This window comes from Leucopleurus acutus (assembly GCF_964270905.1).
Source record: "Leucopleurus acutus genome assembly, chromosome: 10".
NCBI classification, from domain to species: Eukaryota; Metazoa; Chordata; class Mammalia; order Artiodactyla; family Delphinidae; genus Leucopleurus; species Leucopleurus acutus.
Genome location: NC_139153.1, coordinates 21,800,968 through 21,816,911, shown reverse-complemented (window position 1 = coordinate 21,816,911; position 15,944 = coordinate 21,800,968). Strand labels below are relative to the sequence as shown.

At 39.4% G+C, this 15,944-nt stretch overlaps 1 protein-coding gene across 4 annotated transcripts; it reads right to left on the bottom strand.

The window, feature by feature from the left end:
• Positions 1-2,550: 2,550 nt before the first annotated feature.
• LMOD3 (leiomodin 3) lies at positions 2,551-14,521 on the bottom strand (the record flags this gene model as incomplete). 4 transcript variants are annotated; one of them, XM_082848066.1, is made up of 4 exons in its annotated part: positions 2,551-2,577; positions 10,354-11,585; positions 11,676-11,814; positions 14,228-14,521. In XM_082848066.1, 4 exons carry the CDS (start codon positions 14,519-14,521, stop codon positions 2,551-2,553), a joined length of 1,692 nt encoding a protein of 563 aa, XP_082704192.1. The 4 variants fall into 4 exon arrangements, with proteins under 4 accessions (XP_082704192.1, XP_082704193.1, XP_082704190.1 ...); XM_082848067.1 differs by having other exon boundaries at positions 10,354-11,564; XM_082848064.1 differs by having other exon boundaries at positions 10,354-11,814; positions 14,174-14,521.
• Between the last annotated feature and the right edge of the window lie 1,423 nt (positions 14,522-15,944).

The window sequence follows — 15,944 nt, the reverse complement described above, 5'->3', positions numbered from 1 at the left end:
TGCTTTTTTCTTGCATTTTAATTTCTTAGCCGACCTGCAGCCCTTCTCTCTAGCAAAGCGATATCACCATGATTTCATATATATGGCCTAGAATTTGTACCCATAGCCAAATATGAATAAAATTTATCAAAGATTTTTTTTTGGGGGGGTGAGACTTTATTTACTGTGCATCTGTGTTAAATGTCTGAGAAACTCAGTGACAGCCCTATAAACACGCAAATATTCTCTCTGCAGCAAAAAACAGCTTGTGTTTCAAATACTGTTAATAAAACTGTAATACTTTATTAATTTGCAGCCAGAATAAAACCGAATACTAATGGAATACTTTTTTAAACCTGGCATGGGCTTATACATATTTTAGACCCATTTTCTACATGGTGAAATTTGTGGACTAAATGCAGTAAATTTGGAGAAAGTGACGACGTGAATGAAAAAAATATACTCATTACAATTACTAATGGTTGGTGGTCAGAATATAATAGAAAACTCTAGCATGGAAAGGCTATAAATTATTTCACTTTAAAAACAAGTTAAAATTTTCAGTTAAGATTTTTAAGGTGGGAGTGGGTGAATAGAAAAAAAAAGCATAATATGAATGGCTTCACCTGTTTCTTGACAAAACCTTTGTAATGAGGCAGTAAATTTGAATTTGGATCATCTTTCCTTTTTGCACATCTAAGAGTAACGTCCTCTTTCAGGACTATTCACACTTTTTGAAATTCCTGGCTTATTTATTAATACTGTTGCTGTATAAGCAAACACATAAGAGCTTCCAGAACTTCAACCACTGATACACATTAAGCTTAAAGATGTTCAGAGTGCTTTGTCCCATCAGAGTTTAGCCTCTTAAATGCAGAATATGCTAGGTACTTTAAAAGTTTTATTTATCGCAGCGTTTTTTAAACCATCTGGCTTTGTATGCAAGGATGCTTTATAGAAATGGTAACGTAAGAGAAAACAAAACTCTCAGCCTTGGGACATTCTAACATTAGTTACTTGATTGAAAACTATATCTATTTAAATTTGGATACTTTTGTACCCACTAAATTATCTTTAAAAAATGGAAACATCATATTTCTTTCCCATGGCTTGTCCTTCGAAATAATGTATTGTTTGTCCCCATTAAGTCCATTCTCTCCTAGCCTGTTTTGCCTGTGATGTACCACCTAGGATTATATAAAAAGAGAAAGAAGGCAGGTGCCAATTATTTGCTCAGGTGACGAAGACAGAAAAAACGTGATTTCCTGATTTCTAAGGTTCATGCCACTTCAGTACAAAACTTCAGATTCTATGCACGTAGAGACTTGAATGGATAATTATGGGCTCTAGGAACTTGGAAAAAGAAAGGACACTGGGGATGGAGCTGTCTGGGAGATTTTTGTGGCGTCTCTCAGGATACTCCATAGAAGGGTCAATGGAAGCAAAAGCATGAGGATGTTTTATCAAGCATAGTATCTATACAACATTGTAAATCAACTATACTTCAATAAAATTAAAAAACAAAATAAAACAAAGGTGAAAGAATAGTATAAAGGATCTGTGGCAGATAAGACTGAATTACTAAATTGAAAACAGGCAATGGAGGGCCTTGAATGATAGGATAAGGAATTCAAGGTTAATCCTAGAGCAAGTTTCCTTAGATTTTGGACAAGAACAAGATCAAGATCATTCACAGACTAAACTTAAAAATGTATCTATGTGTGTATATATATATACATACTTAGCTAAAACCTAAAGCTTCTCAGTAAATATATTATTCATAATTTCTTTCTTTTGCTTTTTTTTTTTAACAAAACTAGCATGCTGTCTCCCATTGTCTCTATATGTGTGGAAACAGGGAAGTTTTTATACATAAGCAGCATCTGTTTTCCCTGTTAGTTTTTCTGGAAACACTGTTTTCTCCACGTCCCATGGCTTAAGCGTTCTGCTCTTCACAGATACCCCTATCAGAAGTATATCCCAACACACAGGAAAATGGCCAAGAGAGAAACCTAGGCAGGGCTGGAAACCGGAAATCGCAACTGATTCTCCAGAGAAGAGGAGGCAATTAACATTTCTTCCATTTCAAAGCATCTGGAGGGCCTGGAGTTCAATTCACCCTTCACACTTCCACAAAGTGAAACATGTTCTGTTTGCTTTAAGCTACTGTGTGTTGAATTACAGCAGAGCAGACGGAAGGAGGAAAAAATGGGAATATAATAGTTAACACCGCTACAGTATTTATTGTTATTTACCAGAAGAAAGCAATAATAAAGCAAATGTTTACGAAAAAATTCACTTCTGCTAGAAGACTCAGTTTCACCTAAGTCACTCCAACTGATTGGAAGTAGAAAATCTTGCCCTGACTATTCATATTTTATCTCCTTCCCCCTGCCTTTTCAGCCCCTGTTTTGTCACGGGCCAAAGCCTTTTACAAAATATGCGTATCGGTTAGCAATGTTCCCAGTTCCACCACCTGGATCCAGAAGTGTGCTGCTGAAACAGTCTCCGAACTCTAATCCAAGAGTCATTATGTCAATTCCTTCTTCTCCAAGATTATTCTGTTGCCTCTCATGCCAGCTCTTTTGGCAGCTGCACCTGTGATTTAAGCATTTGAAAAGAGGAGAAAAATTAATCCTAGATATTCAAGTGTTTTACAGCAAAAATGACAAAATGTACATGCCTCAAAGGGTGTAAAGCGGATTAGAAATTCTGGCCAGAGAGACCCCTCAGATCATGATAATAGCCACAGCCACCATGAAGTGGGCATTTACTGATGACGGGACAGCTCCAGGGGTTCTGAGCACGTGGTGAAGCTTATTACATACACAAGAGGGGGGGTGCTGGACTCCACCTGTTTCAAATCCTGGAACTAGCACTTACTAGTTGCATGGTATTGGGCATCAATTTTCTTCGCTATAAAATGACAGTATCTTGTTCATAATAAGGATTAAGTAATACAAGTTAGTGATCAACATTAACACTTCTTTTGAAAGCATTGCCTCATTTCATCTTACAACCACCTTGGAAAGAGGGAACAGGCTCAGAGAGATTAAGCAATTTGCTTCAGGTCACAGGGCTAGGAAGTGGCAGAGCTGGATTTGAATCTAGATCTGCCTGATTTCAATGCCTTCCTGAGTATTGAAATACTCACCAAACAAATACCACCATAAGAATATAAAATGTATGTTCTTTTAAGAACTGGTCTTTCCTCTTTAAAGCACATTCCTAATGTGATACTCACCAAATATTACAACAGTACTTGGAGAACGCCCAAGGGCAAAAAAATTGCAAAAGAGTAGCATAAGTCTGACTGCAAATCAACTTTGAGCTTTGATTCACAGGAACAACTTAAAGATAAGGTAAGTTCTTAACGGGTTTCAAGTGCTGTTATATTTTAGGAGAATGACTCATCCATCATGGATGTGCCTTTCAGAGAACACTGACAGAGTCCAAAGGACACTCAGAGTTTGTATAATAATGACTTTAAAATGTCTCTCCTTCTATGGCCCGTGTCCACCTGCCAACGTGAGGAACCATTTTGGCCATCTACCATGGACCCTCTTAGCCAGTTCTCTGCCCACAACCTTTGCGTCAAAAGGTTTCCCAACATCCTGCCCATTGGAGAGAACTTGGGATGTGTTGCTGCTACCTGCACAGCCTTCAAACCAAAGGGTCCTCCATGTGCTCTGACTCTCTCCCTCCCTAGTGTCAGACTTTCAGGAGAGGAGGGGTGTGACTACAGATTGGTAAGGGTCATCCAAGGAGAACACCAACAGTGAACACCACCAATAAACAAAATATATAATGCCAGTTATTTAAAATAACTGCAGAGCTGTAACAAACAGTCAAAATTGTGTTCTTTGTATTATTGAATGGAAAAAATATTTTTGTAGTATGTTATTCCTGATATATGTTTATATGCATAGAAGGGTTCCAAATTAATAAAAATACTTTGAAAAGTGAAACGTGGCAATGCCCAAACATAGTAAACCCAGAGACATATTAACTAATTTAAAATATGCCCAAACTGGCAGTTCAGATCACTGGAGAAAAGAATGGGTCACTAAATGATCAGTGGTTAGCTACTTGGCAAAGAAATAAAATAGCAGACTTCTTGCTTCCTACTTACTTCTAACATCTAACCCTTTAATTCATCTATAATATGGAATATTTTTTAAAAACCAAAAGTTCTAAAAGCAGCAAGAAAGATAGGCAAATATTTTAATAAGGTTCAAAAAAGCCATTTCTAAGCAGAACACAAAAGACAGAAACCATAAAGGAAAAGATAGCTAGATCTGATGTTACAAAAATATAAAACTTCCAACAAACAAGAATCAATTCGCATTATTGTTAGGGGGCCCTGTTCCCCCTTCACCTGTTGGTTAAAATTAGTTTTTTTTAAAAAGTGCGTGTGTATAGCGTTACACAGTGCACACACACACATACATACACCCACAGAGACTGGGAGCAATTGGGAAGGATGGGAAGACCCATGTCAGCAGGGGTTGTTTAATTCAGCACACGTGACTGCAGTTCCTGCTCTGGACCAACACCTCAATGGGTGTCCAGGACATAGATGAGGAAGACCTACCTTGAGGAACACAGAATCCACTAGGAGACCTACAGTGTGCCTGTAAGAGCTGTCAACTTAAGGCACTGTGTGGAAGATGCTGAAAGCGAGGTACAAGTGAGGGGCAGTGGAAAGAGACAGGAAGGGTATTCCCCACTGATGTTTGGTTTCATTTCTTTTGTTGTAAGTGTTGAGTTGAGTCTGTTGGATATATTTTGAAAGACAGAGACAGAAAATAAGTAACTGAGCAAAGTGTTGTGGGGAGAGAGGAAAAGAAGGTCCTTCAGGGGAAAAATTCAGGAGTTATGGTTTGCCATAGATGTTATTGAACCGTGGTTGTCCAAGTGTGGTCTCCAAGCGAGCAGCATGAGCATTGCCAAGGAACTTGTCAGAAATGAAAATTCTCAGGCCCCATCCAAGACCTACTGAATCAGAAACTCTAGAGATAGGCTCAGTAATCTCTATTCAGCCTTCCAGGTGCTTTTGATGCATGCTAAAATTTAGGAATCACTATCACAGACTTTAGAAAAGTTGTCCATCAAAAACTCTTTCTTCCACTAGGTATTAGGGAAGGGCAGTTCCTGGTCTGTATAATTCTAGTCCACTTATGCTCTTCTGAGATGAGTTTGAAACGTTACATTGCTTTCTCCTGTGGAGACTCCCTCTGTCAAGAGTATAACATTTCTAAAGCTCTGATCTAGATTTGGCCTTGGCTTTTGGAGATTCTGGTAGGTTTGGGCTCTTGGGTTTTGGGGTTTTTTTAAGGAAAAAAAAGGGACAGAAAAAAAGGAAGGAACTGAAGGGAACTCTGAGGCTTCAGACTTGAATGTGTGAGAGAATGGAGACAGCGTGGGAAATTGGGAACCAGAAACAACAACTAAATCTAGAAAGGAAAAGCTTGGTTTGGGGACAGATTGAGTGAAGGTACTGAGAAAACCCTGAGTGATCTAAAGGGAAAGGGAAATTTGGAGATTGTCCTAGATTATGTGATAATTGAAACAAAGGGAGAAGCTAAGATGGGAAAAAGGAGAAAACTGCAAAAGGACAGAATCTAGAGATCCTACTTCAAAAGAAATAGGATATTTTATAAATGAGGCAAAGAAAAAATGGCCAGAGATGAAGACTCAGGAGTCTATGTTCTTACATTTTTGTAATCGTAACAACTGCTAATGTGTCACGGAGTCTTTTGGCCAATTAAGGCTGCTCGGGAAATTATTATACTGAAATCTTTCTGAAGGAGACATTTAATCATGTCTTTAGGCACCTAGGTGAAACCAGTCCAGACACACATAGGTGAGCCCAAAGTAAAATTAACTGAATGTTAAAAGTTACCATGTTTGACTGGCACCAAAACTTGCATATGATATAAACGCAGTTGACCTCAGTAAATTAAATAGTTGCTGCAGATGAGATTTTTATCTCAATGAAAAGTACAGATACTCATCTGGGATGGTAGGCAGTGAGCGGACCACCAAATTTTTAAAGAGGAAAGGAAATCATACATTTACCAGGGAGGGATAAGCCCGTACAAGCCTAACGTCTTTGTTTTGGGCTGGCATCACATTGACTCAGAGTTATCAACTCAGAGGGAAATAAATGAGCGATTAGTAAATTCAGTTAGACAAGACAAAGACTTTTAAAACATAGCTAAAAACAATAAGAACAACGTGACAAACCAAAAAATTCTACAGCAGTCAAATAAGTAATGTAAATGAGTGAAAAAGGTCAGGGATTAGGCAGTAGGGCATGGTGGAGACTGAGGAAAAACTGGAGAGTCCATTACCTATCTCAAGGGAGAAGTCAACACAGATCCAGCTTATTTGTGCCATGCACATGCAGGCCCCATGTGGCTGGATCTGATGTTTCAAATGCTCCCAGGTATCTGCATATTATCATGTGATATTTTATAACTCGTACAACAATACCCAAGCCAAACAAAACAGGCCTGCAAATCGGGCTTATAGTCCACTAGTTTTCAATACCTGGCCCCCAGAATACATCTCTCTTAAACTGAATTAAATGGGAAGCTTTTTGGAAGAGGTAGCATTTGAGCCAAGCAAGTATACAGACTTCCCTTCATTCTCTGCTAGAAACTTCATTTCAGGGATCCCAAGCCAGAAGCATGAGATGGGGAGAGAATAACCACTAAAAGGAAAAAATACAAATTTAAAATATAAACTACCTCATGAGCTATGCTCTAGAAAATAGAAAAATAATATTTCCAAGTCCATGAGAGAAAAAATAATCATTTTTCCTTTAAAAATAAATAATTTCTATGTATGTTTATGGACATTCAATGTTTTAGTTAGGAACATCAGTAAAAACAATTATAAGATTTCCAAATTGGGTTTTAACTTCATATGTGAAAATCCAGGGATTTAGAGAGCATCTCTATCCTCCAACACAAGTGGGGGGGAAACCCCATAACCTTTAGTTTCACCTCCTTCAAGTGAGTGTGGATGTGTCTCATTTGACCAGACAAAAATAGCCCTTTCTGCTGGGATCTTGTGATATCACCACTGATGGCGTTTACAGCATTTTACTGAGTCTAAGATGCACATTTTTCGATGTTTCCGTATCCCTGACATCAGAAAGCATCTTACAGTCAACGGTGTTTTACAATAGTCGGTTGCAGGTGGGAGCACAAACACAGTATAGGTTTTCATACCATCAGCACTTCCACTGAGCTCTGTGCCCTGCTGGAATTGCACACGTGCAAATGTACTGCCATTTAAACTATCCTTTAAAGAATGACAAAGCAAATATGACAAAATGTGTTGGGCTTGTAAGAATTCTTTCTACTATTTTGAACTTCCACATGTCTCAAATGATTTCAAATTAAAAGATAAAAAATGTCTTTTAAGAGAGATTACACTGTGAGTCGGCATTAAAGCAGACATTTATTATGTATGCAGCAAGGCGCAAAAACACAGCAGTAGGGAGCGAACTGATGTCAGTCAAGTGAATTTTTGTCAGTTGGACAATGCATTTTCACATTTTTCTTGCAGAGCATTTTAAAGGACCACATTGAAGTTGCATGACATTTTGTATCTGAGATACATATCAAGGGATGTCTATTGCAAGCCAAGCCAGGCAAATGAAAGCAGAAGATGCCAGTCCCTTGCATAGATAAAAGACATTGCAAAGCAAAGGCTGATATGCAAGACCACCATTCACAAACCGTGTCAGAGTTCACTTTGCTGCATATTTTTCTTCCTTAGCGGACATTAAAAACAAACAAAACACAACTCAAAACTGATAGCACTTGGGACTTCCCTGGTGGCACAGTGGTTAAGAATCTGCTTGCCAGTACAGGGGACATGGGTTCGAGCTCTGGTCCGAGAAGATCCTACATGCCAGGGAGCAACTAAGCCCGTGAGCCACAACTACTGAGCCTGAGCTCTAGAGCCCACGAGCCACAACTACTGAAGCCCGCGCGCCTAGAGCCCTTGCTGTGCAACAAGAGAAGCCACCGCAGTGAGAAGCCCGCGCACCGCAACAAAGAGTAGCCCCCGCTCGCTGCAACTAGAGAAAGATGGTGCGCAGCAACGAAGACGCAATGCAGCCAGAGATAAATAAATAAATAATTTTTTAAAAAACCTGATAGCACTTTAGAATTTATTGAAAATGAAAAACGTACTACTTAGTAGGGTGTGGCATTTTGGTAATGATTATCATGCATTTACCTTAATGCCTTTTGCTCTAGAATCTAGACCCCAAGCTGAAGTGTTCTCACTTGAATAAAAGGCAGTGTCTTGACTGTAAAAATGATAAAACCAACACTGTAAGCTCCATGAAGTTAAGACTATACCTGTCCTATTCCCTGCTGATGGTGCCTGATACATGGCAGCGCTATACCAATATTTATTGCAATAATGGGTAAGCAGATGGATGAAATGCAGCCAACTCCGGGGAAAGCCGATTTGCTCAGCAGAACATTCCCTGAGAAGGCAGGGAGTGGGGTCAGATGATCATTTAAACTTCATTCTCTTGTCTACTCTGAATCCACATGCCATCTTTAATGCAGATTTTAAAAAGATTTCTCTTGGGCTTCCCTGGTGGCGCAGTGGTTGAGAGTCCACCTGCCGATGCAGGGGACATGGGTTCGTGCCCCGGTCCGGGAATATCCCACATGCCGCGGAGCAGCTGGGCCCGTGAGCCATGGCTGCTGAGCCTGTGCATCTGGAGCCTGTGCTCTGCAACGGGAGAGGCCACAACAGTGAGAGGCTCACGTACCGCAAAAAAAAAAAAAAAAAAAAAAAAGATTCCTCTTAATGTCATTTTCTGATTGTCTAGCCACCAAGGCATCTTGGATTTGCCTTGACAACTGGTTACAGAGAGACAGCACTAGCCTCTCTCAAAACAGCACCCTCATGCATCCCCTACAGAGGTCTGGCTGCCTGGAGAAGAGCAGGTACAAAAAGTGTTGATGTTGTGCCCAAGGGCAGGCAAAGGCCTCTCGCCTGATCTCATGGGACCTCTAGTGCTGTCACCTTGCCCCCTGCCCCAAGAAGTCCCTCTAAATCACAGTTGAAAGTCTTCTTTGATTCAGAAGAATAAAATGCTGAAATGTTGTCAATTGTGCATTACTAGGAGATGGGAATAAGGAACATACATGTGTATATATGAATAAGAACCAATTATATTGGGTTGTTTGGTTTTTTGTTTTCTTTTATTGTGGCCACGCCATGCGGCTTGCAGCATCTTAGTTCCCGGACCACGGATTGAATCTGGGCCCTCGGCAGTGAAAGTGCTGAGTCCTAACCACTGGACCGCCAGGGAATTCCCTGTATTGTTTGAGAATATAAAACTCTTTAAAAGCAGAAAAAGAACAAGCTTACATGGAAACCTGTTTAAAACATCTTGACAAAAACTGACTCTCTATGATGAAATAATATATTGACTATTTTGTCAATGTAATATCTTGGCTAAATTACATACTAGATTTTAAAACAATAGTTAATTATCAACCACCTGTGGTCTTCGGACACGCACCTTTCAGCCTCCATAAATGCCGCCATAGTAATGACTATAAAAACATTTATTTCTATAACTTAAGCTGCAAGGAATAGAACATTTTTGCCTGTCAGCATGAGTAATAGTGAATCATAGTAAATATGAAAACTGAAATAATAGTAAAATATTTTAAAGCTCCATTTATTCATAGAGATATTAATCTGAAGTTTATTATTTTCCGCCCACCTAAAAAATAAAGAGTATAATTGCAATTGCAGGTAGTCTCCATTCATCTACTAAAAAAGAACTGTTTTTTCAAGCACTATGGAAGCACTCATCTACAAACATTGGCCTAATTAGGCCTCACTCTTATTTATTCCTACAGCAGGTCCCTGGGGATCTCTGCTTGTGTCAGCTCTGTGTGGCTGGAGTGAATAAAAGCTTGACCCTGGACTCAGAACTGGATTTCAAAGTCAACTCTACCACTTCTGAGCTGTTTCTCCTAGACATGTTTTTTAACATCCCTAATCCTCAGTTTCCTTTTTATAAAACAGGGAGAACAATAATACGTGCCTTATAGGGTTGTTAAAGTGACTGTAAAAGTTAATTCATATAATGAATCTGGCCCATAGTAAGTGCTCAATAGATGTTAGCTATTAGTACCATCGTTACAGAAGTTATATAGATGTGTGTCTTTGAGGATAACCAATCATTTAGATCTACCCGTAATGCTGACGGATTTCCCTCAGTTAGTGACAATCTCCTGGTGTCCAAATGAGCAGGGAAGAGAGTTGGGAGACATTTATCGTGGTGTGTGTTCACCATTTCTCCCACCTCCTACTTACAGGTTTAAGATAGGCGATGTTACTGTGACGAATGTCGTTCAAGAGCTGATCTCTGGGGGTGATTTCCACCAGCGGGGGTGGCCTATTTCTCGGCACGGGTTTGAGCGTTTTGATCACGTCTTTGAGGTTGGTTTTCTCGGCTGATTCTCTGGCTTCCGGCATCCGAGATTTGCGCTGGATTCTCTTTAGCTTTACCATGCGGAAGGTGTCAGTGTCCGGCCTGTACTTCGGAGCGTGCGATGGCTTTTTCGTCATTTCATTTTGTCGACTGAAGGGGACTGCGTGGGAGCTGGGAGGTCGAGGAGGAAGAGGAAGAGGAGGCTGAAGGAACTCCTGCGTCCCAGAATCGGGCACTGGTCCCCGCAGCGTCTCCCACATCCCAGGTGGCAGCCCCAACCCGTTCTCCAACATGGCTATTAACTTTCTCTGCTCTTTGAGTTGCTGCTGTTTCTGTTCTTCTTGTCTCTTCTGCCTTTGTCTATCCTGATTCCTGGTGAGCAGGTTGGTTACCACCATTCTGGGACCTGGAAGCTCAAAATGGTAGCCCATCTTCAGGAGAGTGTCATTTGCCTTCAGAAGCCTGGCTATCTCCATTTCAGCATGGTGGCCCAACATATGCCTCTGATTGTGGAACCGAAGTTCGGTTAGTGTCTCATTAAACTGGAGACACCTCATGATGGCCACGATTCCCTTGCCTGTGATGAAATTGGACTCGACGTTAAGAGTGGTAATGCTCCTGTTTTCACGCAACATGTTGGCCAGGGCGAATGCTAGGTTCTCATCCGCACCCACGTTGGCTAAACTGAAGGTTTTGATGTGTTTGTTTTTCTTCATCGCGTTGACAAAGTCCAGCAACATTTCTTTGGGGATGTTTTCAATGTTGTTCAGGTTGAGTTCCTTCATGTCAGGGTCATTTTGTCTCACTCGCCTTAAGCTCCCATCTAGGTCCGTTTGGTTTCCGGAAGGCCTTGCGCTTACCTTCAAAAAACTGGTATCTAGAGCTAGCTTTTTGGGATCTAATTTTGATATTTTTTTCTCACTTTTTTCTTGGGCCTCTGGTCCGTCTTTCTGTTCTTCGGTTACTTTATCAGTTACCTGTTGGCTATTGTTCTCACCATTTCTGATTTGCTCCTTTACCTCACCTTCCTCTTCTCTTTTTGTTTTCTCATCACTCTCTTCACTGTCCTCTTTTCCCTCATCTTCTTCATCTTCTGCATCATCTTCTTCATCTTCTGCATCATCTTCTTCGTCTTCTGCATCATCTTCTTCATCATCTTCTGCATCATCTTCTTCATCTTCCACATCATCTTTGTTATCTTCACTATTTGTTTCTTGGACATTGTCACTGCCCTGTGATTCTGTTTTATGTGCAGTGATTTCATTATTAAGCTTTTCTTTTAAATATTGGGACACATTTTTATTACTTGTGTCTATTTCTTCATGCTGTTCTTGAGTTTTTCCCTAAAAGAGAAGTTTATGAGAGTTAGAACACATAGCAGGGTTTATGAGGGTTAGAATACATGTCATGAGGGTTTCTTCACATAGAAATTTGAAGAGCAGCACTATTTACTGGAGAGAATAAGAAGATTTATTACTAAGTGAAAAAAGGAAGCAAATAAGCTGTAGGCATAGTATTCCATTTGTTTACGTATTTATGTGTATACATATATACACACAATATATACCAAAGTTTATAAATGTGTAGAAAAAAACAGACTTGTAATGCTTACCAAGTAAGTACTTATCTCTGAGGAAGAGAGGTAACCATTGAGATAACTGAGAAAAGGAAGGATTGAGGGGATTTTCACTTTTTACGTTATATAATTCTAGACTAAGTTTTTTTAAAACCAAGTACACATATTAGTTTTTCAAGCAAATACAACAAAAATAAAGATAAATTTTTATAGGCACACACAGGCACGAACAGTTTTTGGCTGTGTTTTTCTCATCCCCTGTGTTAAAATTAAGCCTAGTTAATTTTGTTTTCAGACCCTCTACTGTTTTTTAAAGATGGGGTTCAGTTCCAGAAGCAGTTAAAAATTATTTGTTTTGAAAACCTTATGGATTTATCCATTCATTGAAATCTTTGTTTTGTATATAGCTGAATAGGCATCTTTGTATTCAATAGCTCTGTGTTACACAATAATTTCCTTATTGCCCTAACCAAAATTTACATAATATGTTTGCCAATCTAATGTAATGTGTACAACAAGTTTCCCTGAAAATAAGATACTGTGGGGAAAATGAGAGCAGTTTGATATTTGGAACATAACAAAACCCTTAAACTTTGGTTTTTGTTTGCTCAGCTCTGGGAAAACTACCCTGGATACTCCAGGGACAGGCTTTATAGTCCAGTTCCTTTGGAAGGAAAGTGTCTAGGAGGCAAAGCCAGCTACAAAAGAGGACAGGATTAGTAGAGGTTTAGAAACAACTGCTTAGTCTGGGAAGGAAAATGACAGTCATATCAATAATGTTTATTAAATGTTTGCACATCAATTAGCACATTTTCCCAAAATGCATGTGTACCTCATAGGTGTCATTTTGAAAGCTGATGTAGCAGTTTGACACACAGGCTCATCTGAGTAAGAACTTGATCTTGGGAGGACGAAATGGGTAAAGGGGATCAACTGTATGGTGACGGATGGAAACTAAATTTTTGGTGGTGAGCATACTGTAGGGTATATAGAAGTAGAAATATAATGTTGTACACATGAAACTTACATAGTGTTATAAATCAATGTTATCTCAATAAAAAATAAACCTGTAATTAAAAAAAATAAGAACTTGATTTTACTGCTTATAACATTATAGGCTGGAATTGACAATTGACACCTTAACTCTGAAGCCTTCACCTTTGCATTTCTCATTTGTCTCAGCAGGGGGAGCCAACTATCAAGCTGTTTAAATTATACCAACGGAAGAAAAAGTGTTAAAAGTACCCAATTTGTTTTTTCCTCTGAAATTGGTGTTCATATAGAACTGGCTTTTACTCTAGTTGTAAAACGTCTGCAAATTGTACCTTACACTCTAACCTGATCAAGCCAGCAACTCATTTTCTTGAGTGCAGTACATGTTTAAATTCCCCTGGCCATGAAATCAGTTTATAACTTTCCTAAAATTATAGCCAGCGTGACGGTAATGTGACAAGATATATCAATATTAGCAGGCATAACTACAAGAGACTTTACCTGTGGGGATCTCTGTCTTATTTTTTCCAAGTCATTTTTAAGTGAAACATTTAAAACAATGTGCTGATATACAAGTCCAGAGTGGACCACAATTCTACTTTTCATATAAGGAACATATTTAAAGAATGAACTATCTTTAAAACAGCTTAACATCATCAACTTCTAAATTCACCACTGATATCCAATGTACTGTGGTAATACTGGATTTTTTGGTTATTTGACTTGGTTTAATTGCAGAGCCTGTGGCTGGACTTCAGGGGGACTGTGACACCCTTGAGATTGTATGTGAAACACTGTATGTGTATGCATGTGATGGAAGGAGAGAACGGAGAGCCTTCTTCAGCTTCTTAAAGGGTTCTGTGAGCCAAAAAAAGCATAAAGGACAAATGCTTCTGGGTTATGAGTTAATTCATTAAGTATCATGCCTACAGAATATAGGCTTTCCTGCACAAGAAACCCCGTGGCAATTTTTTTAAAGAGATATTTACAAGAAATTACCACTTTTTCCTCCCAGTTATACCATGTAAGTGTTAAAGAAAGTTCCCATCTGGCGTAGGATGAAATATTCTGATTTATCTATAAGTGTCGACAAAACATAGAGTCTTGAGAAATGACAGTTACAACAGGGACACGTGCCAGCCCAGCCCAGGCAGCCATTTCTCTGTTGTGTACAAATCCCCAGTTACCTTGGATGACACAAAGGTAACAGGAACACGTTCGTCTTCCAGCATGCGTCTGGATGCCTTTTGCCAATACATATAATCAACGAGAGATTTATGGTCGAAGTTCCCTGTTGGTGGCTTGTCAGTCTGATCCTTCTGAATCATTCCCACGGGAAGCCTGGGGTCAGGGGCCATCACCTCCATTTCCAACTGCAGTTCCTTAAGCTCTTCTGGGGACAAGTTGGCCAAGATTTCATCTTCATCAATCTCCCCATCAAAGAGTTCTTCTTGATCTGAATTCCTGCTGTGTTCCGACATGATTCTTTTCTATACTTTTCTATACTTTATTAGAAAAGGAGAAATAATCAGAGAAGATATAAAAAAAGAAAAAACTCTCAAGAAGTTCCCCCAGTTACCAAGCGTCCCAGGTCAATACCACCTTGAGAGATTTTTTTTTCCCCCAAGAACCCCAGTGGTGTTTGCTGAGCCTCTAGCAGTGACTGCCGCTAAGCTCAAGCCGTAACTATATTAAGCAGGGCTTGGCTGGAGAGGGTCAATTTATGGAATTACTATGCTCCTCTCTTTTCGGCAACTTGAGTCAGCTGTGCAAATCCATCTGACATTTCAGTACAGCTGCTTAGGTTTGCCAGCGAGTAACAGGTCTCCAGACTCCCTGTAGGAGTAAAATTAGTTCTCTTCCTATGTGCTCTCACATTGTCCTACACTAAGTCATGCAGCCCATACACACATACCCCAGTCCTGCAGGGGAGTCCACTTCTTTTTATTTAAATGATGAAAGCAACTTACAATATTTCAGGAGGAAAATCCAAACAGCGACCTCAGTTCTACTGAAGTGAAAAATTCATGTGCAGGTGGAAATCAAGCTCTCAGGGCTTGATTCTTCACTACCATGAGACTCTGGGAGGAAATAAACCTGCACACAGCTGAGCAGAGGTCTGGCTATGTTACCCGCTGCGTAAACTGAACCTTTGCAAGATGTCCTTATTTGCATCTAGATCCTGTGATCTAACAGATGGGGACAACGAGCCCTTGAATTTCCACTATGAGTGAGGAGTTTAATGTTTTAAATAATTTGTTTTTCTTATTAAGTATCCATTAAGCCAGGATAAAAATTTAAAGGGATCTAAATTGAAATGTTAAAAAAAACCCCAAACCATTAAAGTACTGGAAGAAATCATGAAAAGATTTTTTCATAACTTCCGAGGACGATATGGCAATATTTATCCAAATGACAAATGTACATTTTCTTTGACCAGCCATTCCACTTTTAGGAATGTATCCTCCAGATACACTCCCACATGGGTGAAATAATAGGTGCTCAAGATTATTCAATGTAGCAAACTACAAAACAGGGTATTGTATGTTCTTTGTGTGATAAAGGGTAAAAGGAATATATGTATATATACAGATTTTATCAACAGATCCTTGGAAGGATACACAAGAAACCAATAACAATGGATGCTACTGGAGAAAGAAATGGGTTGTCTGGGAGACAGGACTAGGAAAAAAGACTTTGTTACTGTATACCCTTTTATAATTGCCAGATTTTGAAACTTATGAACATAATGCTTATTCCAAAATATATATTTATTGTACAAAACTTAGGATAACACAGGGAAGCATAAAGAAATTTAAAATTTCCTCTTATTGCACCATTAAGAGCTACCGTCATTAACATTTTGGTTCATCACTCCAGTCAGTCCCTTCTTACAGTCATATG